General features: G+C 40.6%; 1 protein-coding gene across 4 annotated transcripts in view; it reads right to left on the bottom strand.

Annotated features, from left to right (window-relative positions):
• The window catches only part of ELMO1 (engulfment and cell motility 1), a 462,043-nt gene that overhangs the window by 288,127 nt on the left and 161,392 nt on the right, over nucleotides 1-12,524 (bottom strand). For all 4 annotated transcript variants that reach the window (XM_025211243.1, XM_006029749.2, XM_025211244.1 and 1 more), the window contains one exon: nucleotides 3,218-3,317. In XM_025211243.1, the coding sequence (XP_025067028.1) occupies nucleotides 3,218-3,317 (100 nt within the window). The remainder of the gene's footprint in view (nucleotides 1-3,217; nucleotides 3,318-12,524) is intronic.

Raw genomic sequence — 12,524 nt, 5'->3', positions numbered from 1 at the left:
GCACTTTTCAGCCCCCTTATCAGCACCTTCTGTGATTGAATCAGTCCATCAGCAACTGTAAAGGGCTTAACACGAGAGAACAGAGGAGCAGGTTCCAATGACATACGAAGTTGCACATGGGTGCAGAGATCCTTAAATATTTTGCCAGATCAACAGAAGAAGCACCTTTCCTCCATTTCTACCTTTTTCCTCCTTTTTTGTTTTCTGTCTTCTCAAAGTCTTTCCTCACTGTGTTCGTCTCTGCTCTGATAACTTTTTCCTCTTTCTCCTTGCCAGGATGACACAATGAAGCATTAGAAGATGCAACTCTATTTTTTAAACGAGGCTGCTCAGGGGCAGTTACTTTATACAAATGCCAAGTACTGAAAACAATGGAGACATACCAATTTCAGCAGCACACCCACACATTTTTCCTGTAATTACTTTTATCCTGAAAGCAAGAGATGTGACAGGATTGGACAAAGATGTCTATGTTAGCATTTCAAAATCCTTCTGTGGTCTTCATACACAAGTTTTAATGGGCTTCTCCTAGCCAAAAGCATATACTGTACTTGGTCTTGTCCTTGACAAAGTGTTTATGAACAGCTGGGTTTTTTGGGGGAAGGGAGTTGGCAGGGTGGAGTGGGGGGGTTGTAAAAGGAAATTGATAATTTTATTTGGAAATCATCAAGTTGGGGGTTTTTTGTCATTTTTTTTTAAGAAGCAAAATATGCAATTCTATATACTCAAGATATGCATCTATACACACTTCCCTATAAATATTTATACATATCAATCCAAACAGGACACTCCAGCAATTCCCTGAAGAAGTTGTTACAGGTATGTCTATACCACCATAGGACATGCCAGGTAGACAATAGACATGCAGTGAAACACACCAAGCTCACTCCATGTGTTCTGTGCTTCAAAGAGATGCAATGTAACACCTTTACTGTGTCACTGAATATGCTTATTGGCGTATTACTAGGGCAGCACTCAAGGCAGATGCATTACATACCTTTAGGGTATACTGGGCACACATGGGAAGGACAGGCCACACTTCCCTAGGATATTCTCTAGTACATGAAATATAGACCAAATTAACCCCATTACCTTCAGTGAAGTTCCACAGGACAAAAGAACAAAAAAACAAAAAACAGGCTTAGGCTCATATTTTTATAAACCAAATATCCCAACCTGAATTAGAAGTTAATTAAAACTGGGTGCAACCACACATGCAATTAATGCAAAGCAATAAACTCCAGTGCATATCGTGCCAGAGTTTATTTCTCCTGGGTGTTCCATTTGAATGTTTGCCCAGGACCACAGCATGCTAAGCTGGGTCAGAGCAGCCAGAGCTAGCAGGAGGTCCCCCCAGGGGTCAGCCTGCCAGCTCAGGGCTGCTCCCCACTGGTTCAATGTGCTGCAGAGCAGCCGGCTGGGGCACGAGGGTTTCCGTGTGGGGTGCTGAAGAGTAAAAAACTCTGAAGTAGGGTAGTACTGGTATTTATAAGCACTACCCTCCTTTGGAGTTAGTTTACTCCAGCTTAATGAGGTGCATGTGTAGGCCTGCAACATTTAATGAGGAGCTATTTAGTCAACTCCGCAGTAAACGTCTTGTGTAGATGTGCTCACTGAACGTTAAAATCCTAGTTCTGTATATTGCTTTTTGCTTCCATCTTGGAAACAAACTAGATTAGTCCATCTTCTCTTAAGTGATAGTCATTTTCAAACCAAATTTAAATTGCAAACACTACCGGAAAAATATTTATTTGGAAAGAAGAGGATAGAAAAATAGGTCTTGTTCCACGGGATATTTGAATGTTATTGCTGCTGCTGCTACTTCACAAAAATATTTTTAGTCTTACATTTCATAAAAGCTAAATTTGTGATCCAATTTGTCCTGACAGTGCCTTAAAAGAGACATGGTCACCGTAATAAAAAAGCCCCACACTTCTGCCTGTTTTCCTTAAACTATGGAGGCTCACATGACACAAGACTGTCAAACAATAAAAAGGATTTGTGCAGAAAAACAGCTCTATTTTTGTCTGTTCTATTAGTGTATTTTACATTCCTTTTTATAACAGCTTTCTATTGTCTAGCTAGTTTTTTTGTTTGTTGGTTTTTTAGATGCTGGGACAAAAGGCTTTTAAAAATAGGAAAATGTTAGAAAATTACAGGGTTCCATGTTGGACTGGTGTGCTAGATTCACAAATGACTTTTAACTCACTTTGCAAACTGACCAGAATTTGTGTTAATAGTTTCCATTTGTAATACTCCCTTTGGGTAATAGTCTACCCAACCAAAACAAAAAAATAAAAAATAAAGCATTCCAACATTGTTCTTGATTCAAGTCAAAAAGAGCTTTATCTATACTTCCATTAAGCGAAGTTGGTATGAATCATAATTTCATAATTAAACTAAAATGAACTTCATTACCAGGGAGTTGCCTGGATTTAATGGTGTCAGTTACTAATCAGATATTCAAGATATGGCATGGCTGGAGAGACAGTTTTGAAGATCTGGGATAAAATTCCTCAGATCTCATTGCATATCTGGATCTTTAAAGACATACTGAGCAGCTCAGGATTAGGAATCAGTCTCCAATGCTGAGCTGCATGGCACAGCTTTAAATTTACAAATGCATGAGGGACCAGGGAGCAGCTCCCATATCCTGGACTCTCTGTGCACTGGGAAATTTAAACAGGCTTCTCGGCAGCCCAGCTACAAGAAGCAGCTCCGGGGCAGGCTTCATGGCAGCCCTTTAACATGCCACATGTGCAAATTAAACCATGATAAAAAAAAACACAGCCACAAAGATGCTCCATATTAAAAGCAGATCATCATTGTGACTGGTTTGCCATTTTTATTAGATGATGAATTGGCTAAATGTGCAGCATGTTACAGTTAACTGTACAATTAATGTAATATCTTTCAGGGTTCCTAACAAATCAGTAAACTTTTTCTCATATTCATAAGGTGTTAGAAAACACCATGTAACTCATCTTGCTCAACCAAAGTCTAGAGCAACACACACACTGATTTCAGTAGAAATCATATCAGATCTACAGTAAAAATATATTTACAGCTTGAAATACCACCATCATTCTCCCCACTTTCAGAAACAGGTTTTTGCCCAGATAATTATGAGCTAGCTGAAAAAGAAACTCTCTTCAAATTATTAAAATCTACAGATAAATTGGACATTAAATTGACACATTCTCGGATACAAATTTACCTTTTTGATGAATGCCACAGAGAATGTATCCCATGATACAATCCCATGATCCATCAGCTCAACAAAGGCAGTCAGTGTAAAGGACAACATGTCTCCAAAGCTGGAAGAAATAGGATTCATAACAATTACCAGTAATGCAGCACAGTTGAGACAATGGAAACAGTGGCAGAAAGCTTTTAGAAAGGCAAGACAATGAAGCCAGATATGTATTAAGAGGTAGCAGCAGAGTGAAAGAGGCCGTGCAACAAAGATGCTCCAAAACAATTTAGCATAGATATAAAAAACTGTCACCTGCAAAAGATATAGTTCAGTAAGAAAAGCACGCATCACTGGGAGAAAACTTCATGAAGAAAAGCACGCATCACTGGGAGAAAACTTCCTGCAGCCCCCAAGGGAAAAGGAAAAAAAAAAAAGAGTCAGCTAGTACAGATCAAACTTTTCCATCATTTCACAGTATAAGAGCTGAGGGAGAAAAGCTAGCTGAGTTGTCTATTAGCCAATTATGTGGACACTCCCATTTGACGTCATCTTGCTTTCATGCCAGAGTGGCAAGCATGTTGGCAGTAAATTAGTAATTATTAATGCTTTCTATTACCAGAAAAAGACTCACACTCTAAATATTTTTTATCCTTGTTGTGTAACAATTTTTCCAATAATCAACATTTAAAACTATTTACAGGAGAAGGGCATGTATCCAAGCTGCCTAAATGGAAAATAATGCTATCCTTTACTCATATCAAGTAGTGCCTCAGAAGCGGTCTACAGCCAAAAGGTGCAGCAATTTAACTGATGCTAAACTGCTAAACTGTTTTAGTGCAACCAGTACAAAAGGCTGTGTGGATGTTCAAGCTGAAATGATAAGCCTAGTTTATATCTGTTCAATTAGGCACGGGTTTAAACTGAACCCAAATACCACATATTTAAACTGAAGTAAGAGAATAGCTAGGAAGGGTTTTTCACCATTTATTAGCAATTTAAAAATGGATTTAAGTTCAGGTCCAAGTCTAACAGCCATTTCCCTAGTTTGAACAAGGCTAAGCATGGAGTGGTAGGAATCCTGTGCCCTAAATGAGGGGATTAATGCAACTTAGACATTGCAAAGTGCATAATTAAGAGATTTACTGGATCAGATCTACCATATTCAGCAGAGTGCAGAACTGAACCTGATACCCTAATAATAGTGAGGAACATGGCAATTCCTTACCTTTACAGGGTAAGTTAGTTTTTGCAAACCCTGCACCAGACTAAGACAAATCTACTCAAAACGGAAAGTTAACTTGGTACAGAGAGATACGAGACAAAAACTGTTGGAAGGTTCATTGTTGCGGCCACCACTCATCCTTTACTTGGAATGCTGGGAACCTCAGTGTGAATCCAGAACTAAACCACTTTCAAAAATATAGTTTTCATTATATTCTGAGGCTGAAAAAATAGAACAACATTAATTTTTCAAAATTGGACAACAGTTTGTTCTGTTAAATTTGACTAAGTGCTTACATTTTCAAAGTTGGGAGACACTTCATTTAAGCACTAGGCATTACAGCTCCACTAGCCTTAACATGGTAGTGGTATTACACTGCTACTTCTTTTGCCCTTTTCATTATATAGCCTAACATTAAAATGGGACCCATTATCAATGACTATTAGAGATGGGCTAAATTACCTATAGAGACCTCTGCCATAAGTGAGGAGCCCATTTATTAATTCTTTCTGATATTAAGTATATATTCTAACTGACAAGCCCAGTTTTTAATACATTTTATCATATTATTTATATTATCATTTAGATTAGGTATAATGTATATAATTTGTCATTCATTAATAAATTAGAGGGAATTTTCTCCCTTTTTTGTTGCACTAGAAATTATTACTTTATCTACCATGTGTGCCTTTATAGAAACTGGAAAACCAGCAAAATAGAGAAATTGTATCACAAATAAGTCAAAACAAAGTCATTGAGAAAAAAAAAGTTGAAAACTTTGGAGTTTCTGTTCCCTTTGTTAACATCTACTTGATGCCAGAATGTAATTGGCACTGGGAAGAAAAATATTGCTAAGGATTCAGGCCACCTACCTCTTCAGTTCAGGTATGAAAACTTACAATGCTTATCTCCAAACTTCCCTCCGTACTCCACTAACACTGTGGAATATTACATTTAACATTCCTGATATTTCAAGCAAAAGGCAAGCATTACTTTTTGATATTATCCGTCTTTTTCAGATCTTGCTACTATGGCAAAAGGAAGCAGACGCAAAACAATTTTAAAAATCCAGTAGCAATCAAGGATGATTATTGGCATCCTCACAGTGCATCCTGCATTTTGGGAATCACAACAGATTAAAAAAATCTTAAATGACAACACAGTTATGGTTGTCATAATTTAATACAAAGAAAGCAGCTGAGACATGCAAGAAACTTCAGTGCCTGTCTCCTCCTCCTCCTGCAACTTTCCCTTGCTGTACTGAGAATACTCTATGGTTATCAGGTAACTAAAACTAATGTCATAAGAAATGTTAGTTTTCCAAAAACTGTTTCCAAAACACTGTCCATGTCCTCATATCAGAGTATCCCAGTGAATTACAATGTCTGGAGCCAACTTAAACTTCATAACACAAGTTAGAAACCACCTGCTCAACAGGACATCTATGGAAATGTCAAGAAAATATATTAAAGGTGACTCTTCTAATCCTAAACTGAGAATGTAACAATATTAGTGTTGTTTCCACTAATTAGTTGTATATTTAGTATAATAAGGACTTACCTACATGAGGACAAATCAGGAGAGAATCTGAATTAACTAAGTATATGAATCCAGAAACAAGTTACTTCAAAGCAACTAGGGTGTAAACCTATACAACAAACTACTTCATAATAGTGTACATACATGTGTATAGGCCAACAAGGTTCTTTGGGTAGATATGATATCTTTTATTAGATCAACTAAATAGTTGGAAAAATTGTTGTTTTCAAGTTTCCAGGCACAAACACCTTTCTTCAGGCATATAGCTAGGGACAGACGTTCAAAAAGCCTGAGACTGAATTGATTGAATCTTTGCAGGTTAGTCTAACCTGGCTACACTGAACTGGTTTGTAACCATACAGACATTCCCTCTGGACTGAGAAAATGTAGGGACATGCATGCAATAGCTCAGGCTGGAAGCTGGGGGTGCTAGAGCAGCCCTCCCTCTCTTCCAATGCTGAGCTGAGAGGCGGTGAGGCCAGGCCCCAACAGGATGCTCTTATTAGGGAGGGGTGTCCCCTCACCACTGCTCCTGACCAGCCCAGCAGGGAGTTGATAACAGAGCATTTATCAGCCCATCAAGAAAAGCCTATCTCATTCAAGCTCTTCTTAAACAAACTTTTTCCACAAAAGGAACAGAGGGACATAACCAGTCTGTTGATTAGCTCTAAAAAGCCCTGAGCAGACACTGCCCTGTCTGCCTTACACAGACACCTCACATCAGCTAGCATGTCACATGCTGCCTACAGTCCATCCTGTGGGAGAGGGGAGGGGGAAATTCCTGCTTAAGCAGGGACTGGCTGGGGGAGGTGTGGGGCAGAGGGAAGCCAGGCAGACCCTGCTGTGCCTACAGCCTCTGCTGGAGCTCCAGCCAGGGAGCAGAGGGGCAGGGCCAGCCCTCCTGTGGAGCACAGAGCCCCACCCAGTGCTGCAAAGCATTGGGGATGCTGGAGGACTCTAGTTTAAGTTAAACCAAGAAGGGGTCTGGGACAGACATTGCATAAACCAGTTTGACCCAAATCAGTTAAGTCTGATACTACGTTCAACCAGTTTTATCTCAACCCAGTTTCAGTTATTTTCAAAGTGGTTCATGTGCACTGAACGTCTGTTCTGTTACAAGTTTAAACCAGTTTCTGATCACTTAAACTGGTTTATGTGTAATGTCTGTCCCTAGCCATAGAGTGTCTGCTGTGTATGGGCCTTAATTTGGTTTATTCTAGTTCCTTTCAACTGAATTATTAAAAGCATACTAGTTACGATTAATCCAGGTCTATCTGCACCTGTGGAAGGAGAAGTAGGGGCAAAGTTTGGTCCCCAAAAATATTGGTAGTGCTTTGTTTAATTAACCTGTTCCTTAAGCATGGCAATAATGTATATATGTGAAGTGACAGAAGGTAGAAGCTTCTACCACAAAACTCTCGACCTCCACCAGATGTCACTGTAGCATTGTTGTAAATAGTACACTGGAATAAAACTGTAATGTTGGGGACTGACCAAGTAGAATAAAGAAAAATCCGAATTCCACATAACATACATCAGTAGAAGCATAATATTATCCAAAAACCAATCAGCCAAAGGTAAGTTTAATAAAGAAGCGTCAGAAATAGCACTGCCAAGCAATGAAAGCAATCCCAAAGTTAGTTAAGCAGCAAGTTAAAATAGGATCAGTATATTCTGGATCATTAATTTAAGTTTACAAAATGGCAGTCAACTTTTGCAGGTGGAAATGGACTTCAACTTCCAAATAAAAATATTAAATTTACTTTTGGAACTTTATGTTAATACATTCACATACATATACACTCACACATACATTTTCATACTATTAAGTAAGACAGGTAGTATCATCACTTGTGGAAACTTCATGGTAATCCAAGTTTATTCAGAACAATAGTAATTTAAGAAAATAAATGTTAGGCACCATTCAACCAGTGTTTCATACTGAAACAGAGTAGGAGGATGGAATCCTCTTGTATACATATTAGTACCAACATCTCAGACATATTTAATACCCTGAGGCAAAACTCTGGAAGCATCTGGTCTCAGTGGGGTTAACACCAGAGCAGGATGAGAGCTATTTTGCCTAAAGGGCACTGTTGGCACAGGAACAAATAGGTATAAATATGCTATGAATAAGTTCTAACCATCAAAGAAGTGAAGTTTTGAAAAGGCTTCCCATAGAAGCGGGGGCAAAATACTTAACTGGCTTTGAGATAGAATTTTGAAATGATGTGGTGACCGAGGAGGTCCCCTCCGTCCTATTTTATGTTCTTCTAATTTAACTGCACAGTTCACAGGCCTTATTCTTTTTTACTCCGCACCCTGTGCAATCAATTGGTTTCAAAACAAATCCTAACCTCTACCAAACTGGAACAGGAATACTTCACAGAAGTACTTTATACAGGAGAAAATGACTAAATGGGCAAGGCAATTTTCCTGCAGTTATCCCTGCAATATATACAACCGGATAAGACCAGTGGTGCAGTTGATATAAGCTAGAGTAGTAGCATCTCGCACAAGCTTATAACTAATCCTTGTAATTCAACCAATACAGAACCTAGCTGAAACTTTCAAGGAAGTTTTATCTGTTATTTTTTATCTCAGCTAAAACCATGGACACGTGAACAGAGAGGAAATGCTCAAGGCATAAACCAAAAGCAAGCTGCACTATAGCAGTTGCACACAAATGAGCAGGCTCTGCATTTAAATGCATCAGAAACTATCACGCCTTGCACTGAAAGATATTCATTTGAAAATCTGACAAATGTAGCCCTGATTCTTTCAGAGTTAAATTACACTATAGGGCCAAGGCCAAAATTACTGTTAAGGGCAATGTTGTGTGTGCAGTTTAAAAAAAAAAAAATCAGAGCAGGTTGACTTGCCATAGTTAATCTGTTCACTTGTCCATGGTCATAATGTGAAAGTCTCACAGGGGGTTCTTTGAAGAATAGCTAGTTTTACTTTAAATTAATACTGCTGCTTATTTCACAACAGCTTTTTTGTGTATACAAGCCCTTAACATGGAAAAAGGAAATCACTAGTGATTTGACTGCATTTGAAGGTCAGTGTATATTGCTGTTTTAATGGGAAATACTTTTATCCCTTCAAAATGTTAGTAAAGATGCTCTGAAAATAAGAAAGCTGCCAACAGAGCTGATTAAACATGGGCAAGACAATCCACTTTAAAAATAATAATTCAGAGAAGAAAATTATTATATGAACTTCTCAGGGCACTGGAATATTTTTAATGGTGTCATGTTCCCTAAGTAAGGGCCTTGTTACATTCATTTTAGGCAGCTCCTGAAGATCTTAAGCCCTGGATTGTCCACACACTAATACCTGAAACTAGTTTTAAGGTATGCTTTAGGTGGCTTAAAAGTTAAGTCACTCCATGACAGGTTTCTCTCTGATCTGTGTTACTCAGCTTGTGTTGCATTAATGTGTGGCCACTCTCCATAGATGAGTCATCCAAATTGCAGTCATCCAGCATCCCAGGATGCGGCGTCCCCTTCCCCACCCTCCTGTTCTGTGAGGACAAACTTTCCACCTCCTGAACTCTACTCCCCAGGGGGAAGTTCTGGCACCAAGCCAACCACCCCTCCTATCCCCAGGGTTGTGTAACCTTCCCACACCCAGAGGTGCAACCCCATGCAAACAGCCTACAGACCACACACCAGCTAGCCTGGATACTGACGGGTTTAACAGTGGGGTGTAAGGGGGTGGGAGGGAACAAGGTAGTGGGCTGGATTGGGTCCCTATGAGCTGGGGTTCCTTCCCAGGGCAGGGGCAGTAGCTTCCCCCAAAAGTACTTTCCCCCACTGCTTGCATCTCCCAGCTACTCCAGGAAGCATGACAAGCCCCACATCCAAAATCCCAATTTATTAAAACACGAGACCTTCTTTAATTTACTTCCTCTTTACTAAATTTACTTAATGCATTTTTTAACTTTTTATATTATCCTTCATCAGTTGGCTGACTTCCTTTCACCACCCTTCCCCCACCCAAATTCCCTTTCCACCTCCCATTTCATTACCCACCCCCAACCCATTAATGCTCCACCTCCCATCTTCATTTTCCCACCCCACCCCCCCTCCAAACCCCTCTCTCACCTATGCTGGCTCACCAGCCTTGTAGGGACAACTCACAGCTTTAGCTCCTAGTCAGGTCCCAGCTTGCCAGCCCTCTAGGCTAGACATTCAAAAAGCCTGAGCCTGAATAGATTCAATCTTTGCAGGTTAGTCTAACCTGGCTAGGCTGAACTGGTTTGTAACTGGACATTCTCTTTAGACTGAGGAAATTCAGGCACATGCCTACAGTGGCTCAGGATGAAAGCCAGGGGGCACTAGAGCAGCCCTCCCTTCCCTTCTGCAGGAAGCTGAGCTGACGGGTGTGTGGCCAGGCCCAGCAGAACTCTCTCATTAGGGAGGTCTGCCTGCACGGTCCCAGGCTTTTACCTGCTGGCTGCTCAAGAGGTGGGAGTATTGCTAGCCCCCAGCTAGCACCCTGAGGCAAGGGTGCGTGGGGGTGCAGTGCATGCTTCTGTTGATGATATGGAGCTTTTTAGTTTCCCCCCCCCGCTTCATCATACTGTCTGCAGCAAACTGACAGGCAAGCAAGCCAGCTGGGGGCTGATAGTGATAATAGTCTTTATCACCCAATTAGCAAAACAATGGCCTCTCTCCATTATTTAAAATTTCTTAAACAGCTTACCCACTGACCTGTTGATTAGCTCCAAACAGCCCTAAGCAGTCACTGTTCTGTCTGTCTGCCCCAGTGAAATTGGAGAAAAACATATATACAGACACTTTTCAGCATTAGCTAGCATACCACATGCCTAGGGTCCGTGCAGCTAGGGTCTGTGCTGTGGGAGATGGGAGGGAGGGCAGGGTTTCCTGCTTAAGCAGCAGAGCAGGGGGGGGGGGGGGGAAATGGAGGGGCTGGGTAGGGCAGGGGGAAGCCAGGCAGACCCTGCTGTGTCTGCAGGCTCTGCTGGAGCCTTATACAGCATTAGCCAGCATACCACATGCTGGCTGTGGTCTGTGCTGTGGCAGAGAGGAGGAAGGGATCCCTGCTTAAGCAGCTAGTGGTGAGGGGGCAGGGGGAGCGGGGCATGGGGAAGCCAGCAGATCCTGCTGTGCCTGCAAGTCTCTGCCAGAGCTCTGGCCAGGGAGCAGAGGGGAGGACCCAGCTCTGCTGTGGAGCAAAGATCTCTGCCCAGCCCAGAGAGCGTGCCTGGATTCTGGGGACCTCTGATTTAACTTAAACCAGCAAGGGGTGTGGGACAGACATTGCATAAACCAGTTTGATCCAAATCAGTTAAGTCTGATACTACATTCAATCAGGTTCATCTCAAACCAGTTTCAGCCATTATGAAACTGGTTTATGCGTACTGAACACCTGTTCTGTTACTGATTTAAACCAGTTTCTGATCACTTAAACCAGTTTATGTGTAATGTCTGTCCTTAGCCCTAGTGGCAAGTCACAGCTATGCAGGTGGGGGACAGTCAGAGATTTTTAGCCTTAAAATGCAACTAACCCCGACCAACATTTGAGCAGCTCAAAGTACAACATGTAACAAGGCCCTAAGCACGTACAAGATACTGCCAGTGATAAAATGAGGTAGTAGTATATTATGAAATAGCAAGCCGTCTTGATAAGCAGATATGACTCACTGCTAAAATTAGTTTTTGACTACTCTAAAGTCATGAGGATAGGAAGTAGAGGCTGTAGGTATGAAAGCGGTAATTTTTACACTGAAGTCTGGCTGTTAAATTTGTCTCCAGCTGTAATGCCTACTCTTAGACCTCATCCTATCAGGCGGATGGCTAAATAAAAAATGCAACAAGCAGTCTGAATGTGCAAAACAACTAGGCCCATATTTGCTCGGCAGAAGGCAGAGTAGAGTTTCACTTTATAGACAAAGTGAAATCAGAGATGCCCACGCTTTCACAAGCAACAGCTATGATAGCATACAGAAGTGAGCCATTACTCATTAAAGCTTATGAATCTTTGATTTAGGTAGACTACTCCAGTGTTTACCTTTGTATATACTGACATACAGAGCAAGTTTCTCCTCTTCTTAGGATATTACAAACATTTCCAGAAGTGTATTTTATTTTCATTGACTGAAACCCATAATGTAAAGCACATTATGTTGATGTAAAATGGACCTTAAACTGTTGTAGTATAAATGCATAAATTATCAAAATTCAATGAAGTAATCTCCTTTTTCCATTATATCACTATAGTTATACCAGTGTGGATTTATTTACTGTAGAAAAAGACTCACTCCTACAAGTTAATGGGATTACTGTGTGGATAAAAGTTATTTACATTACAGGTCATCACCTTGGATGAAAGTCCAGAGTAGTGCCTTACCCCTCTTGTAGGGACCTGTTTAGATGTCAGGATACACAATCTAATGTAAAAACTGGGGAGGAAGTACAGAATTAGAATCTTTGCCAAAACTTCATGAAAATAGACTGCCAGCTGGGAAGCAGACTGAGGCCCAGGAAATGCAACTGACTCTTACCAAAACAGCAGCTCTTATTCAATTACAAGCAAGAA

The sequence above is a fragment of the Alligator sinensis genome, unplaced genomic scaffold (genome assembly GCF_000455745.1).
Source record: "Alligator sinensis unplaced genomic scaffold, ASM45574v1 scaffold254_2, whole genome shotgun sequence".
Lineage (NCBI taxonomy): Eukaryota > Metazoa > Chordata > Crocodylia > Alligatoridae > Alligator > Alligator sinensis.
Note: the sequence above shows the minus strand (reverse complement) of the source record. Positions and strands in the feature narration are given on the sequence as shown.